A 20,422-nucleotide genomic window follows, 5' to 3' on the forward strand; every position below is an offset into this window, starting at 1 on the left:
TAATTTTAATTAAAAAATGTGTTACTAAAAAAAGTTGTGCTACCGTGTTTTGAGCTAACATACACCTTTTGCTAACATTCCCGTTCTTCAGCCTAGAGCTTCTTAGGAGCTAGACTCCCAACACTATCTGAAAAGCTCTTAGTCTGGCTGACTTCCCCTGAACATAGTAAGGAGACGTCTTTAGCTATATTTTAACTCTTTGGCTAGTTTGGATTGTCTAAGCTCAGATTAAAAGAACTTCTTTATTCAGTTAAAGTTTAATGACACAATATACTTTGTCTTTTCTTCTACTTTTCAGGTCAGGAATAAATTAGATGGTCAGTATTATGCAATAAAAAAAATCCTGATTAAGGGTGCAACTAAAACAGTTTGCATGAAGGTATGATTTTAAAAAATTACTTATTTTGAATAATTGTGTATTTAGTTCTTTTTGAAAGAGTTATACATGTATATGTGTATATTTGGCAAAAGTAGGTGGTGTGGATTTCCAGTTTACTAGGAATGGGGTTACAGTAAACTACCAAAATTAAATTATTATTATTATTATTATTATTATTATTTTTTGAGATGGAGTTACGCTCTTTTGCCCAGGTTGGAGTAAAGTGGCGTGATCTTGGCTCGCCGCAACCTCCGCCCCCCCGGGTTCAAGGATTCTCCTTCCTCCCAAGTAGCTGGGATTATAGGCGCCTGCCACCATGCCTGGCTAATTTACATATATATATAATTTTTTTAATATATTAATTTCTTAAAATAAATGATCGATATATAATATAGCTAGTTATGAAAAAACAGGAGCCCAGTTCCAGGTCAGTCTTCTCCCTGACATGCTGTGTGGTTCTGGACGAGTTGCCCAGTCCTCTGAGCCACTTCTGTCACCTGCCCTGAAATAGTAGTGACAGTAGTGATTTTACTTACCTTGGAGGACTGGGGTAGGAATCAAAAGAGAGAATGGTGATAAGTGTGCTATAAAAAGTATAAAGTGCTATATAAATATGTTATTTAGTTGCTATAACAATTGCCATTTGGCTCTCAAAAATATTTCCATTATATTGGCTGAGTGCAGTGGCTCACGCCTGTAATCCCAGCACTTTGGGAGGCCGAGGCAGGCCTCCCAGGAGTGTGAGACCAGCCTGGCCAACATGGCAAAAACACAAAAATTAGCTGGGTGTGGTAGTGTATGCTTGTAATCCCAGCTACTCGGGAGGCTGAGGCACGGGAATGACTTGAACCCAGCAGGCAGAGGTTGCAGTGAGCCAAGATGGTGCCACTTCACTCCAGCCTGGGCAACAGGGTGAGACTCTTTCTCAAAAAAAAAAAAAAAAAATTTCCATTATTTTAACATAGTGTAGATGCCTTGTACAGAGGAGTTTTCATTACAGATGCTTCTCCATCTTATGATGGGATTATGTCCTGATAAACCCATCATAGATTGAACATTGTAGCTTACCCTGCCTACCTTAAATGTGCTCTGAACACTTACATTACTCAATAGTTGGACAGAATCATCTAGCACAAAGCCTATTTTATAATAAAATACCATATATCTCATGCACTGCATACTGCAAGCCGGGGAAAAGATCAAAATTCAAAGTATGTCAAAAATTGTGATGTCTTCACACCATTGTAAGTCAGGGGCCATCTGTATTTTGCTCTGGAACAAGAAGTATTGCATAAACACTTAACAAGTTATCAGCAGAAGGCAGATCTAATTCCATTTCTTTTCTAGGTCCTACGGGAAGTGAAGGTGCTGGCGGGTCTTCAGCACCCCAATATTGTTGGCTATCACACCGCGTGGATAGAACATGTTCACGTGATTCAGCCACAAGGTAAGCCATTTTTGATGATATGGTAGTTGAAGCGTTGGCAAACTTCAGCCCGTGGACCAAATCTGGCCTGTCCTTGTTTTTGTACATACCACAAGATGAGAATGGTTTTTACTTTTTTTTTTTTTTTTTTTTTTTTTTTTTTGAGACAGTCTGGCTCTGTCCCCCAGGCTGCTCCGCCTCCTGGGTTCACGCCATTCTTCTGCCTCAGCCTCCCAAGTAGCTGGGGCTACAGGTGCCTGCCACCACACCCGGCTAATTTTTTTTTTTTTTTTTGGTATTTTTTGGTAGAGATGGAGTTTCACCGTGTTAGCCAGGATCGTCCCGATCTCCTAACCTTGTAATCCGCCCGCCTCGGCCTCCCAAAGTGCTGAGATTACAGGCGTTAGCCACCGCACCCAGTTGGTTTTTACATTTTTAAATAGTTAAACAAAATCAAAACATTTTGTGAAAATTATGTGAAATTATTTTTTTTCTTTTCTTTTTTTTGAGACAGAGTCTCACTCTGTCACCTAGGCTGGAGTGTAGTAGTGCAATCTTTGCTCATTGCAACCTCCGCCTCCTGGGCTTAAGTGATTCTGCTGCCTCAGCCTCCCGAGTAGCTGGGATTACAGGTGTGTGCAACCACGCCTGGCTAATTTTTGTATTTTTAGTACAGACGGGGTTTCACCATGTTGCCCAAGCTGGTCTTGAACTCCTGACCTCAAGTGATCCACCTGCCTCGGCCTCCCAAAGTGCTGGGACTATAAGCATGAGCCTCTGCCTGGCCCAAAATTTAAATATCAATAAATAAAATTTATTAGAACACAGACTCTTCATTTCTATATTGTCTATGGCTGCTTTTTAAATTTAAATTTAGCTGGGGGCGGTGGCTCATGGCTGTAATCCCAACACTTTGGGAGGCCGAGGCAGGAGGATCACAAGGTCAGGAGTTCGAGACCAGCCTGGCCAATATGGTGAAATCCTATCTATAATAAAAATACACAAATGAGCTGGGCATGGTGGTGAGCACCTGTAGTCCCAGCTACTCGGGAGGCTGAGGCAGGAGAATCACTTGAACCCAGGAGGTGGAGGTTGCAGTGAGCCAAGATCATGCCACTGCATTCCACCCTGGGCAACAGAGCGAGACTGTCTCAAAAAAAAAAAAAAAATTAAATTAAATTTTGTCTTAAAAATAGAGATGAGGAATCTCACTATATTGTGCATGCTGTTCTTAAACACCTGAGCTCAAGTGATCCTCGAGCCTCGGCCTCCCAGAGTTGGGATTACAAGCATGAGCCACTGGGCCTATGGCTGCTTTTATACCATAACAGAATTGTTCAGTTACAGCAGGGTCCCAGAGGGCCCTAAAACCTAAAATATTTACTGTCAAGTCCACTGTGATGTTTGCCAACCCCTAGTATAGTCACATTGCTTTGTTTTTATGGTTCCTAATATGTGCCATTTGAATAAACTTTTTGTATTTTGCCAGAAGGTCATGACATTTTTAGACTTGTAGTCTCATTTGATACTATTTGTATATTTTAACTCTGTCTTTGACTACAATTTGAAAAACTGGGCTGTTTGAAGATGATTGTTGTCTGTTTTCATTCAGCAGACAGAGCTGCCATTGAGTTGCCATCTCTGGAAGTGCTCTCCGACCAGGAAGAGGACAGGTATGTTCTTTTACATATTAAGACATTACCTCTTGTCACCTGCATTGGGCTTTTTTTTTTTTTTGGTGACAGAGTCTCGCTCTGTCGCCCAGACTAGAGTGCAGTGGCACAATCTTGGCTCACTGCAACCTCCGCCTCCTGTGTTCCAGCGATTCTCCTGCCTCAGCTTCCCGAATAGCTGGGACTACAGGCGCCCGCCACCACACCGAGCTAGTTTTTTGTATTTTTAGTAGAGACGGGGTTTCACTGTGTTAGCCAGGGTGGTCTCGATCTCCTGACCTTGTGATGTGCCCACCTCGGCCTCCCAAAGTGCTGGGATTCCAGGCATGAGCCACACGCCCGGCCTGCATTGGGCTATGTTTGTCTTTTGCTACAAGGAGCTCAGGAGGAGTGTTTTAGACTTTGCTTATTTTCATTACAAAATATTAAATTATTTCTTCCTTTCAGATATTTCCTGTCAGCATTTTTTTTTTTTTTTTTTTTTTTTTTTTTTTTGAGATGGAGTCTCGCTCTGTCGCCCAGGCTGGAGTGCAGTGATGTGATCTCAGCTCACTGCAACCTCTGCCTCGCGGGTTCAAGTGATCCTCCTGACTTAGCCTCCCTAGTAGCTGGGATTATAGGCCTGCACCATCATGCCTGGCTAATTTTTGTATTTTTAGTAGAGATGGGGTTTTGCCATGTTGGCCAGGCTGGTCTCAAACTCCTGAACTCAGGTGATCTGCCTGCCTTGGCCTCCCAAAGTGCTGGGATTACAGGTGTGAGCCACTGCACCTGGCCTATTTTTTATTATTTTTGTTGAGACAGGGTCTCGCTCTTTTGTCCAGGCTGGAGTGCAGTGCTACGATCACAGCTCATTGCAGCCTCCAACTCCTGGACTCAGGCAATCCTCCCACCTTAGCTGCCTGAGTAGCTGGGACTACAAGCTTGCGCCACCATGTCTGGCTAATTTTTGTATTTTTTGTAGAGATGGGGTTTTGCCATGTTGCTCAGGCTAGCGCCGAACTCCTGGGCTCAAGCAATCCTCCCGCCTTGGTTTACCAAAGTGTTGGGATTATAGGCATGAGCTACTGTGCCAGACCTGTACATTGTCTTTTTTTTTTTTAGATGGAGTCTCACTCTGTTGGCCAGGCTGGAGTGCAGTGGCACAGTCTTGGCTCACTGTAACCTTTGCCTCCCAGGTTCAAGCGATTCTCCTGCCTCAGCCTCCTAAGTAGCTAGAGCTATAGGCGCATGCCACCATGCCCAGCCAATTTTTGTATTTTTTAGTAGAGATGGCATTTCACCATATTGGCCAGGCTGGTCTCGAACTTCTGCCCTTGTGATCTGCCTGCCTTGGCCTCCCAAAGTGCTGGGATTACAGACACGAGCCACTGTACCCGGCCGACTTTTTTTTCTTGGAGACAGAGTCTCACTCACTTTGTCACCCAGGCTGGAGTACAGTGGCATGATCTCAGCTCACTATAACCTCCACCTCTTGGGTTCAAGTCATTTTCCTGCCTCATCCTCCACAGTAGCTGCGATTACAGGCGTATGCCACCATACCCATCTAATTTTTGTATTTTTAGTTGAGATGGGGTTTTACCATGTTGGGTAGGCTGGTCTCCAACTCCTGACCTTAAGTGATCTGCCCGCCTCAGCCTCCCAAAGTGCTGGGATTATAGGCATGAGCCACTGCACTCGGCCCATTGACTTTTATGTTTGCTATTTTTTTTTTTTCAGAGACCAATATGGTGTTAAAAATGATGAAAGTAGCAGCTCATCCATTATCTTTGCTGAGCCCACCCCAGAAAAAGAAAAACGCTTTGGAGAATCTGACACTGAAAATCAGAATAACAAGTCGGTGAAGTACACCACCAATTTAGTCATAAGAGACTCTGGTGAACTTGAGTCGACCCTGGAGCTCCAGGAAAATGGCTTGGCTGGTTTGTCTGCCATTTCAATTGTGGAACAGCAGCTGCCACTCAGGCATAATTCCCACCTAGAGGAGAGTTTCACATCCACCGAAGAATCTTCTGAAGAAAATGTCAACTTTTTGGCTCAGACAGAGGTAGATTACTTTCCCAGACCCTCCTAATTTGGCCAGTAGTGATTGTATTGAGGACTGTGCAGGTGTGTGGCCTTCTCTCACCCTCTCTCAGCTCCGGCTCTTCTGCCCTGCGTTCAGTCTCTTGTACTGGCCATGTTCCCCTTGCCATGTGGCCTTTGTGTTCCTCCTTCTTCACTTAGTTAACTCCTCCACGTCCTTTTCTGGCCTCCCCCACCTGGCCATTTACAGCTCCAGATCATCTCAAGTGTGTACCCTAGAGTTGGTGGCCTCACTCACACTCTGTTTCTGTTGTATGTTAGCATCATGCTATAAAGATGTATTTATGCAAAAAGATTTTGCAGCATGACTTTAGGTGAGTCCCAGTAGGATTACCAGCTCAGTATTCAGGATACTCTTTTTAATTTTAAAATTGATTTTATTTTAGTTGTAGTTTTCAGGAGGCTCTTGTTGAGGGTCATACTGATATAACCCTCCTTCCATGGTCACGCTGCCACCATGCTTTCACCAGTATTTTAAGTAGTAATATTAAAAACATGAACATTAGGCTGGGTGTGGTGGCTCACGCCTGTAATCCCAGCAGTTTGGGAGGCCAAGGAGGGCAGATCACCTGAGATCAGGAGTTCGAGACCAGCCTGGCCAACATGATGAAACCTCATCTCTACTAAAAATACAAAAATTAGCCAGGCGTGATGGTGTGCGCCTGTAATCCCAGCTACTCAGGAGGCTGAGGCAGGAGAATCGCTTGAACCCGGGAGGCGGAGGTTGCAGTGAGCCAAGATTGCGCCACTGTACTTTAGCCTGGGCAACAAGAGCGAGACTCTGTTTCAAAAAAAAAATAAAAAATAAAAATAAAAACATGAAAATTAACAGGGTCTACACATAATCCGTCTTGTTAAGATTATAAAACTGTATATACCATCTACATAGACACAGTGCAGAATTAATTCTTGTCACGGAATATGTGTTTCTGAGCCTGTTTTTTTTTTTTTTTTTTTTTTTTGAGACAAAGTTTTGCTCTTGTCACCCAGGCTGTAGTACAGTGGCATGATCTCGTCTCACTGAAACCTCTGCCTCCTGGGTTCAAGTGATTCTCCTGCCTCAGCCTCCCGAGTAGCTGGGATTACAGGCGCCCACCACCACACCCAGCTAATTTTTTTGTATTATTAGTAGAGACAGGGCTTCACCATGTTGGCCAGGCTGGTCTCGAACTCCTTGACCTCAAGTGATCCACCTGCCTCGGCCTCCCTAAGTGCTAGGATTACAGGCATGAGCCACTGCATCCAACCAAGCCTGTGCTTTTTTTTTTTTTTTTTGGAGACGGAGTCTTGCACTGTCACCTAGGCTGGAGTGCAATGGTGCGATCTCAGCTCACTGCAACCTCCGCCTCCCAGGTTCAAGCGATTCTCCTGCCTCAGCCTCCTGAGTAGCTGGGATTACAGGCGCGTGCCACCATGCCTGGCTGATTTCTGTGTATTTTTAGTAGAGATGAGGTTTTACCATGTTTACTCCTGACCTCGTGATCTGCCCGCCTTGGCCTTCCCAGGTGCTGGGATTACAGGTGTGAGCCACCACGCCTGGCTGAGCCTATGCTTTTTTATGAAACATAGAACTTTGAACACTTTCACCTGAATCTGGATGACTTGAGTTTTGGGGGACTTTTAATCAGAATCGTTTCATTTCTTTGTATTTTATTTGGAAAATTTTCTTAGATGCCTAAATCAGATGGTATATACAGTGGGCTAGAGTAAGCTTAGTGTTTGCTTACCTTTTTATTGAATAAGTTATTAGTTATGTACAACGTGAAGCCAGACAAAGTATATATACTCTGTAGAAATATATAGAGTAGTAGAATATCATACAGCCATTCTTTGATGCTTTCTCTTAGCTTTAAAAACTGTTTATGTAGCGAGCAGACCAGTTTCAGGACCAGTTTCTCCGGGTCACAGTTGAGAGCTTCTGCCATTGGACCCCTGCCTGACTTCAGCCTGGCCCCCTTCTGCTGGTATTACAACACCCTGTTTTAATTATTGCTCTCCTTATCTGTCGCTTTCATTAGACTTTGGGCTTCTTGGGTGGGCCTGTGTCCTGAGGACACTTCTGTCTTGCAAAGAGAAGTCCACACAGGTTTAATGACTTCCCTAGAGGCCTACTCTCTTGGCCCAGAATAGGAAGATGAATATTTGTTGGCTAAATGTATAATGCGAGTGAATCGTGCAAAGATGGGAGCCATCACTGTGTCCTCTCCTAGGCACAGTACCACCTGATGCTGCACATCCAGATGCAGCTGTGTGAGCTCTCGCTGTGGGATTGGATAGCCGAGAGAAACAAGCGGGGCCGGGAGTATGTGGACGAGTCTGCCTGTGAGTACCATCTGGGTCTGCCGGGCTGGGAAATAGACACAGTCACACCTTCCCCATCTCACGTAGGAGTTGCCTCCAGGTGCTTTCTTTTCATTTTTATTTTTTATTTATTTTATTTTATTTTTTTGAGACAGAACTTTGCTCTGTTTGTTGCTCAGGCAGGAGTGCAGTCGTGCGCCCACTGCTCACTATAGCCTTGGCCTCCCTGGCTCAAGCGATCCTCCCACCTCAGCCTCCTGAGTAGCTGGGACTACAGGTGCACACCACTATGTCTGGCTGATTTTGAAAAACAAAATTTTGTAGAGACAAGGTCTCATTATCCTGCCCAGGCTGGTCTCCAACTCCTGATCTCAAGCAATCCTCTTGTCCCCTCCTCCCAAAGTGCTGAGATTATAGGCGTGGGTGTCTGCGCCTGGCCAGAACTTTTTCTTTATCAATTTTTGTGTTAGTCCTATAAAACCTTTCCATCCTCTAAATGTATGTCATCATATTAATAGATGAATTAATTTACTTACATTTTTTGGGCCATATGCTGTGTCATTTTTGGAAAGTGAGGCATTCCAGATGATTGAATCATACTCCTGGAGCTAACATATTGTACCTTTTTTCTTATTCCATTATTTGTAATAATATCTTTAATCCACTGTGGGCTAGGATACCAGATTTATTAGCATTAAATCCCAGAATGTCAAGGGTTCGAGGGAACTTAAACTTTATCGAATCTAGTTGCCTGATACCCGAGAATTATTTAAAAAGTCATTGATACAGGGGAGGGCTCTGATTGAAGTTAGAGGTACTTTCTTTCTGGTTGACAAAGTCCATCAACTGTTGGGTGCTGGTTTGTGATGGTTTCTTTGCTAGCTGAGGAACACTTCCTGTTTATTTCTAGGTTTTAGACCATTCTGCAGCATTGACTTTGTTGAAAATCTGATTGTTCTTAAGTGTCAGATGTTAATGTATTTAGAACGACATTAATATTTAGATGCCAATGTAATGAGCAAAAAAATTAGAGAAATGAAACTATTTTTTTTACTTCAAGGTCCTTATGTTATGGCCAATGTTGCAACAAAAATTTTTCAAGAATTGGTAGAAGGTGTGTTTTACATACATAACATGGGAATTGTGCACCGAGATCTGAAGGTAAGTGGGGGCAATGAAATCACTGAAAGCAGTGGGAGCTTTGTATCGGGGACAACTTGATGTTGGTTCATTAAACTCAATAAGATTACATGTCCTAGTTCATTTGCTTAGGAGGTTATAATTACTGTCAGATAAGTCATTGTTCGATAGATCCAGAGTATGGAAACATTAAGTTGAATTTTTTTTTTTTTTTTTGAGACAGCGTCTCACTCTGTCACCCACGCTGGATTGCAGTGGCACGATTACAGCTCACTGCAGCCTCCAACTCCCAGGCTCAAGCAATCCTCCCACCTCAGCCTCCCTAGTAGCTGAGACTACAGGCATGTGCTACCATGCCCAGCTAATTTTTAAACTTTTTTTGTAGAGATGGAGTTTCGCTATGTTGCCCAGGTTGATCTTGAACTCCTGGGCTCAAATGATCCTCCCATCTTGACCTTCCAAAGTGCTGGGGTTACAGGTGTGAGCCACTGCACTTGGTTATACGTTGAATTTTAAAGTAGTAATTTTGGGGCATTTGAAAATCCTCTGTGGAGTATGAGTACTTTTTTTCAGGTGCTCTGAGTACTGATATAATCAGTGGTGCTAAATGTATTTAGTGCTGACAGAAATGCTCATTTATTATTGCAGACTTAGAGGTAAACTCTCTATAATCATTCATCTTAAAGTTTAACAAAATGGGAATTTTTTTGTTTTTTTTGCTGTTTTAAAAAAGTCTGTAATGACTATTTGATTTTTTTTTTTTTTTTTTTTTTTTTTTTTTTTTTTTTTGAGACGGAGTCTTGCTGTGTCACCCAGGCTGGAGTGCAGTGGCGCGATCTCGGCTCACTGCAAGCTCCGCCTCCCGGGTTCAGGCCATTCTTCTGCCTCAGCCTCCCGAGGAGCTGGGACTACAGGCGCCCGCCAACACGCCCGGCTAATTTTTTGTATTTTTAGTAGAGACAGGGTTTCACCGTGTTAGCCAGGATGGTCTCGATCTCCTGACCTCGTGATCCGCCCGCCTCGGCCTCCCAAAGTGCTGGGATTACAGGCTTGAGCCACCGCGCCCGGCCGACTATTTGATTTTTATCCACAAAAGGCTATCAAGAAACAGAAAATATATTTGTGTCTTTGGCTGAAGAGATTTAAATTAATTTGCTTACTTTTCAGCTCAAAGTTAAATCATGGAAAGGGCATGAAAAAAAAACCTAGGAACAAAAATGTTAATAGGCAAATCACTTTATTTTTTGGAACATGTTCAAGAACCAGTAGTTTGTACATTTGGGATGTCATAGGTGATAGGTGAAGCATTTTCTGGGACATGTCTAGCCAGAAAATGCAGTTTGAGTGGCTGAAAGTCCTTGCTGCTGTGAAACTGGGAGGTCTTATTTCAAGAGGTATATACCAAGTCATAACAGCAGTAGACAGAATTCCATATCGTCACTGGGAGGAATTGCTTCAAGTGCCATTTGTATTTCTCACCATAAATATTCCTGATGTTTCTTTTGCAGATATCCTGTAGGGATAAAGGTTTTCGCGATTGCTTTATTAGGGTGTCCCTTAAGAGGCGGAATTCTGGTAGCATGATTCCTGCAGGTAGAATTCCTTGGTTATTGGTCATTCTCAGAGGATAAGTGTGATAAAGTAGCCTGGCCAGAAGTGCCGTATCTCTTAAATTGAAACTGCGCTGAAGGTACATGTAAATTGGAGATTCCCCGTTTCTTGTTAAAATGTTAACATTTGCTTCAAATTCAAGCAGGAGATTGATGATTGCCTCTCTGCCTCCAAAGCATGCCTCGTGGATGGCTGTTTGGCCTTTGTAGTCCTGGGCGTTGACTTTGGCTCCATGAGTGAGCAGCAGATGGATGCAGCTGACCCCTGCCCCGAGGAGTCGGCCTGCTTTGCTTGATGCAGTGCACACTGCAAGCTTCAGGGGCGTGTTCCCCGTGGAAGGGACAGCACAGTTGACGTTTGCTCCATAGGCAATGAGCACTTCCATCATCTCCTTATTCAGCATGTTTGCGGCCATGTGAAGGGGTGTCATGCTGGCTTCATTAATAGCATTGACATCGGCACCATTTTGGGCCAAAATGGAGAGAACTGGATAGCAACCATATGCTATGGCCAGGTGGAGTGGTGAACTTTTGTTGCTGATTTCCCCTTGAGCATTAACTTGAGCTCCATGCGCACACAAGATGCGGAGACATGCGATGGCGCTATTCTGAATGTCTGTTAGGATCCTGTGCATTCTGTTGCCTGGTTTTGCCCACGTGGTGGAAGTGACCGGCCAGTGCAGTAGCATTAAGTTGAGTGTGGTGAGGCCTGTTGTGTCCCTAGAATGGGTACTGATTACACGTTACACTGAATTCACAGTGGGAATGGCTCTACGTGAACAGTTAATGCTTAAGAAGCCAGTATTTATTTAAAGTAAGACCCTTTAATTACCTTAAAGATGTGTTTCAAAATCTGTATTGCTGGGTAGTTTCTCAGGCTATCCCAGGGTTTTTTGGGGGATGTGGTGGGATGCATCACTACATGATGGGGCCTAGCTTCATTTTTTATATATATAAAAATTTTTTTTGAAAAATTCTTTTCACTTTTATACAATGTTGTGAAGGAGGCCCAGCTTCTTGGAGCAGCTATTTTACCTGTGCCGCCCCCGCTAGGGCTGTGTCCCTTCAAGGCTGTATCTTAGTGATTTCTGCAGCCCAGCACCTCACACAGTGCTGGGCTGGGTTACTGGCTTTCTGTGAAATTGTGTGGACTTGAGTGTGATCTGTTATTGCCACAGAAGTGAGCCATGAAGGCCTGAACTCCCGTTGACTCCTTTCTTAGAGGCTCTGTCTCTGCTCTCCTACCCGACATTTTTATGCGTGAGTGTGTAGGGAGCAGAAGAAGTGACGGGTTGAATCTGAAGACCTGTGGTCATTCCGAAGTTCATTCCCTGCTCCAAGCCAGGTGGAATGAGCATTTTACAACTTAGCCCTCATCTCAGAAGCGCTTCCAAAAATTCCTTTGTTTTGGCAGAGCAAAAGGAAGGTTTATTATGTAAATCTAACTGCTCTGCTGAAATGAGAAAATGATTTTAGTTCACATATATTTGTTTAGCGTGAGGCCCTAGGCTATGGATATGGTGAAACAGCAGGTGGCCCCTACCTTTGTAGGGCTTACAGTCTAGCAGGGAAGATAGACGTGAAACAGTGAAACAGCTCAGTAAATATTGGAAGCCGGCAGAGTTCTAGAGAGGTGCAGAAGCCTCACAGCGCATGTAGTATGCAGGGTAGGAAAGGGTCCCCTGAGGAGAATGGGGCGAGTCTGTGATGCTTGAGATGTGGAAGGGACTTCGAGAGGACTTGCAGAGCTGGGGTGGGGTTCTCAGGGAGAGGCTGGGAGCAAGACAGGTCAGGTGGGTTCTTCTGGAGCATGGTAAGGATTTGGGGCAAGAAGTTCTATTATTATTATTTTGAGATGGAGTCTCGCTCTGTTGCCCAGGCTGGAGTGCGGTGGCGTGATTTCGGCTCACTGCATCTGCTGCCTCATGGGTTCAAGCAATTCTCCTGCCTCAGCCTCCCAAGTAGCTGGGACTACAGGCGCCTGCCACCATGCCTGGCTAATTTTTGTATTTTTAGTAGAGATGGGGTTTCACCAGGCTGGTCTCGAACTCCTGACCTCATGATCCACCCACCTCAGTCTCCCATGGTGCTGGGATTACAGGCGTGAGCCACCACGCCCAGCCTATGCTACTTAATTCTTTCATTCACTCAAGATAGTATTACTGGGCACTTGCTAAGTGTCAGGCATTGATTTGGTTGAGGTGGTGGAGATACAGTGGTGCACAAGGTCAACTTCTCTTTAATGCGGCTTACCTTCTAGTGGAGAGTCATAAACAAGAAAATCCATTGTTGGCTGGGTGCGGCGGCTCACGCCTGTAATCCCAGCACTTTGGGAGGCTGAGGTGGGCAGATCACGAGGTCAGGAGATCGAGACCATCCTGGCTAACACGGTGAAACCCCGTCTCTACTAAAAATACAAAAAATTACCCGGGCACGGTGGCAGGCGCCTGTAGTCCCAGCTACTTGGAAGGCTGAGGCAGGAGAATGGCGTGAACCCGGGAGGTGGAGGTTGCAGTGAGCCAAGATCTCGCCACTGCACTCCAGCCTGGGCGACAGAGCGAGACTCCGTCTCAGAAAACAAAAACAAAAACAAAAACAAAAAAAAAGAAAATCCTTTGTCTACCTGTATTTTACTTTTCACACCTAACTTTGGTGGTTAAACTTAATGAAGGCCATGGTGAGGGCTTTACTGCATTCCTCACAACACCACCATTGAGCACTTAATCCTCAGAATGTGCATTAATTTGGCAAAATCTTTATGATGTTGCATTTTTCTCAGTTTTTCAGAGTATCTCATCTACTCAGTAAAGACATTGGTTCATTCATAAGAACGAACAAGTCCAAACATGAGTGGAAAAAATGTATGAACTGAAAAAAATCTATATCAGGTATATCCTCACTTCGAAATGATTGTCAATGAGGCTGGGTGCTGCGGCTGAAGGCTGTAATCGCAGCACTTTGGGAGGCCGAGGCAGGTGGATCACTTGAGGCCAGGAGTTCAAGACTAGCCTGGCCAACATGGTGAAACCCTGTCTCTACTAAAAATACAAATTTTAGCCGGGCATGGTGGCGCACACCTGTAATCCCAGCTACTCGGGAGGCTGAGGTGGGAGAAGCTCTTGAACCTAGGAAGTAGAGGTTGCAGTGAGGCGAAATTGTGCCACTGCACTCCAGCCTGGGTCACAGAGCGAGACCCCTCCTCAAAACAAAAAAGAAAAGAAAGAAATGATTTTCGGTGGAGTTAACTTACCTGACTTCTGGGTCAGCCCCATGCCGTAACAGGCAGAGCAGACTCTGGGCCTTGTGGTACTTGGCAGCCAGATGGATGGGGATGATAGACTCTGTCGGCTTTGGAGGGAAAACAAAACACATTACAAGTGGCCCTGTGTAGTTAAAAATACTGCTTGTGTTAGCTTGCCATTTCAAAGGCAATACATTTATTTAGTGTCTCATTGGCTCACTCTTTTTCTGGTATGTGCATTGAAAGTTTCCTTTTCTACTACCTGTTTTAAATGATCAAAATTCAGGGAATTCCATACTATAAAATCTGTGTTTTACAGAAATTCACTTTTACTGAGGCAACAGAAATAACACTCGAAACCTTTGGAAATTTTTGAAAGTTGATTATTCCGAAGAGCCTGTGGTGTGATATTAATGGTGCTTGCTATGAAGTCACTTAGTCCTTAAATTAACCCACAGGGTGATGGACAAGTGGGTGCTGTGTCGTTGCCAAAGTCGTATTATCAGCAGTAAAACCTGAATCTTAAGGGTTTTCAAATATAACACAGCGTATGTTCTGTCTATGATTAGCAGAGCTGTTTGTGCCAGCTCTTAAAATACACACATGTAAGTAGTGGTTTTACACCATGGCTGCAAGATAAGACAGTGGGGTACAAGAGAGGGTGACTGCCTTTTTGAATTTAATTGTAAAGGTAATAATCATTGTATAAAAATTTAGAAAATGAAAATGTATATATTAAAAAGGGAAAAACTATTTTTTGTTTGTTTGTTTGTTTGAGATGGAGTCTCCCTCTGTCATCCAGGCTAGAGAGTGCAGTGGTATGATCTTGGCTCACTGCAACCTCTGCCTCCTGGGTTCAAGCAATTCTCCTGCCTCAGCCGTCCGAGTAGCTGAGATTACAGGCTCCTGCCACCATGCCTGGCCAATTTTTGTATTTTTAGTAGAGATGGGGTTTTGCCATGCTGGCCAGGCTGGTCTCGAACTCCTGACCTCAGGTGATCCACCCACCTCAGCCTTCCAAACTGCTGGGATTACAGGCATGGGCCACCGCGTCTGGCCAAAAAAGGGAAAAACTAATTTGACCACACGGAGATTATCACCGTGGCTATGTTTGAGAGATGACATGAATGGTCTTCCAGCCACACAGGATCTGGTGTTTTCTCATGTTGGTTTGTATGTGACATGAGTAGAGGAGGCTGTGCGGGCTTTGGGGAGCACTGCAGTGTGTGTGGAGTGAGCTGGAGTCGTGCCTCTTAAGGGCCATGAGCTTAGTGGGTTCACCAGCTTTAGATCATGCTCCTTTCTAAGCACCCTGACTTTTTTCCAGAAGTGACTGAGAAGAAAAGAGGGTACCTGGCTCAGAAGTAATCTGTTGCTGGTGGAGTTGGGCAGAATGGTGATGGGCTGGTTGACAGGGTGATATCTCAGGAGTACCTCGATTGTAGTGCAGTCTTCTCTCATGATGGCTTCATAGAGTTTCCAGTGAAGTGCTGCAGATGGGCCATCTTCCAGGGACTTGGCACTGTCAACCACCTGGTCTCTGCTTCCTTTCCTGGGTATATTCCCCATGAGAAAAACTTAAGACTTCAGGGGAAAATGTTGTTATGGAATTGGTCAGTTTCAGTCTCCTTATGATGATTCTTTCAGTTCAGTTCTAGAACTGTTCTAGAATTTGTTGAGAATTGGATCTGTGAAGGCATTCCATCAAAGTTTGGAAGCAAGCATCCAGACTTTGTTCCTTGATCATAGAATGTCAAATGTCAGCAGTTTTTAGGGTTTTCTACTCCATCATAAAAACATATCCAATCTATCATCTTACACCTTTATTTCTGATTTCTCTCCAGTTCAAGTGTAGCTGAAGCAATGATCAAAGCTAAAACAGAGGAATTTATACATTAAAATATGAAGTCAAAATTATTACTTTTAAAGTAAGAAAACTTTTAACCTAAGTTATTTTTTAGTTTTTATTATAATAGAATCTTCCCTCTCCCCATTATGGGTTCAGTTTTTCTCCGGCATAGGAATAGTTTGGGAGATGTTTTGGGTCTGTACTCTTTGCTTAAATAAAGCCATTTAGTGTGATCTATTAGTTCCCAACCCTGGCTAATACATATGAGTTATTTGGGAGCTTTTAAAAAATATCAAAGTTGGCTGGGTGCGGTGGCTCATGCCTGTAATCCCAGCACTTTGAGAGGCCAGGGCAGGCAGAACATGAGGTCAAGAGATCAAGACCATACTGGCCAACATGGTGAAACCCCGTCTCTACTAAAAATACAAAAATTAGCTGGCTGTGGTGGCATGCGCCTGTAGTCCCAGCTACTCGGGAGGTTGAGGCAGGAGAATTGCTTGAACCTGAGAGACGGAGGTTACAGTGAGCCGAGATGGCGCCACTGCACTCCAGCCTGGTGACACAGCGAGACTCTCTCTTAAAAAAAAAAAAAAAATCAAAGTTTTTTCATAGTGTAAGAAACATGCTCACCCGTCCAAACCCAAAAAATGAACTTAGAGGCACAAAGAACAGTGAAAGTGAGACTTTCAATAGCAGTCTTGCAAGGCTGCGTGTCTGGTAGGCAGGTACAGCCAGGGCAGTTAAAACAGGTAATTTATCTCCTAGCATGCAAGTCCCTACCTGAGTTCCTCATTGATCGAGGACTACAGGGTTACGATCTTCCCGGACATCACCTAAGTTGCATTATCCCCTTAGAAGGTTATACCCTGGTCCCTTCCCCGCTTAAGTTTGAATTTCCCAGTAATGAAACTTTCTTCCCTTTTATGGCTGACTCCTCTACATCCTGTTCCCTTATTGTGATCTTCTAGGTGGATGAGCCATGTGGTTTGTTACATTCTCAGGCTGGCTGCCAGTGCTTAGATTTATCATGCCTCGAAAAAGCCATTTAAAATGTTTTCTCACACATAGAAAATCACATCTCTGGACTCGACAGGACAGTCGTTTCTTTTCTCTTTTTTGAGACAGAGTCTCACTCTGTTTCTCAGGCTGGAGTGCAGTGGTGCGATCTCGTTTCACGGCAGCCTCTGCCTCCCAGGTTCAAGCAATTCTGCCTCAGCCTCCCGAGTAGCTGGGATTACAGGCATGCACCACCACACCTGGCTAATTTTTGTATTTTTAGTAGAGGCGGGGGTTTCACCACGTTGGCCAGGCTGGTCTTGAACTCCTGACGTCTGGCGATTCGCCCGCCTCGGCCTCCTAAAGTGCTGAGATTACAGGCGTGAGCCACCGCGCCCGGCCAAGGACAGTCATTTCTAAGACCTTCTTGGGTAATGATGTGCAGTAAGGGTTGGGAAGCACTTGTGTACAAAGCATGCTCTACATTAATATTCTCCAAATTTAGAATAGCCATGGGACTTTTAATAATACTGATGCTTGCGTCCACCCCCAGGAGTTCTGATGTAGTTGGCCTGGGGAATGGGTTGAATGTTGAGGTTTTTTTTTTTGAGACGGGGTTTTGCTCTTGTCGCCCAGGCTGGAGTGCAGTGCCACAATCTTGGTTCACTGCAGCGTTCGGCTCCTGGGTTCAAGCCATTCTTCTGCCTCAGCCTCCCTAGTAGCAGGGATTACAGGCACATGCCACCACACCTGATTAATTTTGTATTTTTTAGAGATGGTGTTTCACCATGTTGGTCATGTTTGTCTTGAACTCCTGACCTCAGGTGATCTGCCTGCCTCAGCCTCCCAAAGTGCTGGGATTACAGGCATGAGCCACTGCACCCAGCCGGATGTTGAGATTTTTAAAACTCCGGGATGATTCTGACGTGCAGGCAAATTTGGGAACTGTTCCTCAAATATTTATCTTTTGAGGGGCTGCTTGCTCCTGAGTTCCAAACACTTAAAAACATTTACAAGTTTTTACTATTTGTTTTAAGACAGCCAAGGAGTTGACTTGTTTTGTTTGTTGATAGCCAAGAAATATTTTTCTTCATGGCCCTGATCAGCAAGTAAAAATAGGAGACTTTGGTCTGGCCTGCACAGACATCCTACAGAAGAACACAGACTGGACCAATAGAAACGGGAAGAGTAAGTTTTTGGTTTTGTTTTGTTTTCTTTGCATAAGCAAAAGACATGGTTGCACATGTTAGTATTTAGAGAATCATAAAGATTTAATGGGAAAGGTAAGATAAAGATAAAAAGCAACTGTTGTTTTCTTAGGAGCTACACTGCTTGCTCATAGTAAATGTTCTTTAATGTTGACAGTGCTAACTGCAATGTTTAATATGTGGCTTTTGAAATGATAGGAACACCAACACATACGTCCAGAGTGGGTACTTGTCTGTATGCTTCACCCGAACAGTTGGAAGGATCTGAGTATGATGCCAAGGTAGTATTTGTTGCTTTCTGCCCTTTCATTCAACTTATTCTGCAGTCGTAAATAACACACAGTACAGGGCTGGGCACAGTGGCTCACACCTGTAATCCCAGCACTTTGGGAGGCCAAGGTGGGTGGATCAATGGAGGTTAGGAGTTCAAGACCAGCCTGGTCAACATGGTGAAACCTGGTCTCTACTAAAAATACAAAAATTATCTGGGTGCGATGGCACATGCCTGTAGTCCCAGCTACTCTGGAGGCTGAGGCATGAGAATCGTTTGTATCCGGGAGGCAGAGGTTGCAGTGAGCCGAGGTTGCACCATTGCACTCCAGCCTGGACGACAAGAGCAAAACTCTGTCTCAAAAAAAGAAAAAAAAAACAGTACAATGAAATGCAGAAGCTCTGTCATAGAGATGTTTTTGGAGATAACTGAGTACTGTAGATAATTAACTGGCTCAAACTGTCCTAAGAAGCCTCACTTTTCAGTAGAATCTGTGTTGCCTACTTTACCATTTCAAAATCCACAGATGTCACAATTTTTTTGTTTGTTCATTTGTTGTTGAGACAGGGTCTTGCTCTGTTGCCCAGGTTGGATTGCAGTGGTATCTTCATAGCTCATGGCAGCCTCCAACTCCTGGGCTCAAGTGATCCTCCCACTTCAGCCTTCCATGTAACCGTGACTTCAAGAGTTGTGCTACCACACCCAGCTAATTAAAAAAAAAATTATTTGTAGAGATGGAGTCTTGCTTTGTCCAGGTTGGTCTCAAACTCCTGGCCTCAATCGATTCTCCTCCTTTGGCCTCCCAAAGTGCTGGGATTACAGGCATGAACCACTGTGCCTGGCCTAAATCGATTTTGAAATGAGCTTTCCCTTGAAAACATCACTGTTCACCTCAGGAAGCTAGAATTCATGGAAGCCTATTTTCAGCCTTTCTTCTAATTGGTTTTTTTCAAGCTTCGGTAAAAAACACCAAGGGGAAGCCTGCCCCTTGACTCCCCTTGAAATAGAATGAACATGCTGTAAAGTTTGAATCTCCGTTGTTCCTTGAAGAAATGCTAAAATCCATTTTTTAAAACAGGCTAGTAAAATTTTCTTCCTTTTGATGGCTCACTGAGCTTTTTAGTGATTGGGAAAGAACTGTCCAAAAATGATGGCTGCCCCTAAAATCTTGTCTAGTGAAGACCTTCCTAAAACATCTGTTTTTAGGAGTAGTATCACAGATTTTATGCAGTTTGTTAAATGTCACCAAGGACACTTGGTAAGTATGAGTGGAGGCAGAGGTGAGACCGGAGGAGAGCCCGCGACCCTCCGTGGCTCCCCCAAAGCTGACACTAACAGGCGTGAGCTCACGTCACTGCCTGGGTCAGACCTGGATTGTTAGGGGGTGCTGAAGACAGTTGTATGGTCATGACTGCTGTGGGTGGGGATTATCCCTGCCCTCCACCTGACCATCCATTCTGCATGCCCATGGATACCCCTTTTTGGGGTTGTGAAAGTCCCTGTCACTGATGAGCCATCCTGCTCTGTTCCCTTCCTTGTGGGTGACCGTATATCCTCATTCTTAGAAACCCTCTCCTGTTTGGAGGGTGGAACACGGAAATGGAAACGTTCTTCTAACTCTGTATTTCACTACTGAGTTCCCCCTTTTTTTCTTTTTCTAGTCAGATATGTACAGCTTGGGTGTGATCCTGCTAGAGCTCTTTCAGCCATTTGGAACAGAAATGGAGCGAGCAGAAGTTCTAACAGGTTTAAGAACTGGTCAGTTGCCGGAATCCCTCCGTAAAAGGTGTCCAGTGCAAGCCAAGTATATCCAGCACTTAACGAGAAGGAACTCATCGCAGAGACCATCTGCTATTCAGCTGCTGCAGGGCGAACTTTTCCAAAATTCTGGAAATGTATGTGCTTTTCTTTCTCTTGGTCCTGGAGTGAAGGTGGTTTTTATTGCCTCTCTTGGGGAAGGAAGCGGTTGGGTGGTGCCCCCAGAGGCTGGGGCTGGAAGAGGCAGATGATGGTTCTGGAGGCGGGGCCTGTTTGTTCTCATCCACTTCCTGGCACTCAGCTGCAGGGTGTGCTCGCAGAACTCACTCCCCTTGGGGTAGCAGCTGTGGCCTCAGCAGGCACAGGAGGTATCTGCTGGTGTTCACAAAGAGGAGCGGAGGGCTGGGGCCAACCCCACAGCGAAGGCCAGTAGGAAAGCTTCCTGGGGCCTGGTGGGTGTGACTTCTCCCTGGAAAGGCCCGAGG

The 20,422-nt window shown here is 44.5% G+C and overlaps 2 protein-coding genes across 6 annotated transcripts in view; one reads left to right on the top strand and one right to left on the bottom strand.

Annotated features, from left to right (window-relative positions):
* EIF2AK1 (eukaryotic translation initiation factor 2 alpha kinase 1) overlaps positions 1 to 20,422 on the top strand; it is a 36,907-nt gene that overhangs the window by 13,667 nt on the left and 2,818 nt on the right. Inside the window, exons 6-14 of one of the 2 annotated variants that reach the window (XM_055292346.2) lie at positions 299 to 379; positions 1,727 to 1,826; positions 3,418 to 3,478; positions 5,198 to 5,525; positions 7,774 to 7,885; positions 8,925 to 9,025; positions 17,774 to 17,888; positions 18,107 to 18,189; positions 19,841 to 20,074. In XM_055292346.2, coding sequence (XP_055148321.1) covers positions 299 to 379; positions 1,727 to 1,826; positions 3,418 to 3,478; positions 5,198 to 5,525; positions 7,774 to 7,885; positions 8,925 to 9,025; positions 17,774 to 17,888; positions 18,107 to 18,189; positions 19,841 to 20,074 — 1,215 coding nt within the window. The remainder of the gene's footprint in view (positions 1 to 298; positions 380 to 1,726; positions 1,827 to 3,417; positions 3,479 to 5,197; positions 5,526 to 7,773; positions 7,886 to 8,924; positions 9,026 to 17,773; positions 17,889 to 18,106; positions 18,190 to 19,840; positions 20,075 to 20,422) is intronic. The other variant, XM_063646157.1, reaches the window with a different exon arrangement.
* Positions 10,225 to 15,765, bottom strand: ANKRD61 (ankyrin repeat domain 61). 4 transcript variants are annotated; one of them, XM_055292364.2, is made up of 3 exons: positions 15,290 to 15,765; positions 13,865 to 13,962; positions 10,225 to 11,346 (listed from the first exon to the last, which is right to left on the bottom strand). In XM_055292364.2, exons 1-3 carry the CDS (start codon positions 15,422 to 15,424, stop codon positions 10,392 to 10,394), a joined length of 1,188 nt encoding a protein of 395 aa, XP_055148339.1. In that variant the 5' UTR covers positions 15,425 to 15,765; the 3' UTR covers positions 10,225 to 10,391. The 4 variants fall into 4 exon arrangements, with proteins under 4 accessions (XP_055148339.1, XP_055148340.1, XP_055148337.1 ...); XM_055292365.2 differs by having other exon boundaries at positions 10,225 to 11,334; positions 15,290 to 15,763; XM_055292362.2 differs by having other exon boundaries at positions 15,209 to 15,761.

This window comes from Symphalangus syndactylus, chromosome 9, assembly GCF_028878055.3.
Source record: "Symphalangus syndactylus isolate Jambi chromosome 9, NHGRI_mSymSyn1-v2.1_pri, whole genome shotgun sequence".
NCBI lineage: Eukaryota > Metazoa > Chordata > Mammalia > Primates > Hylobatidae > Symphalangus > Symphalangus syndactylus.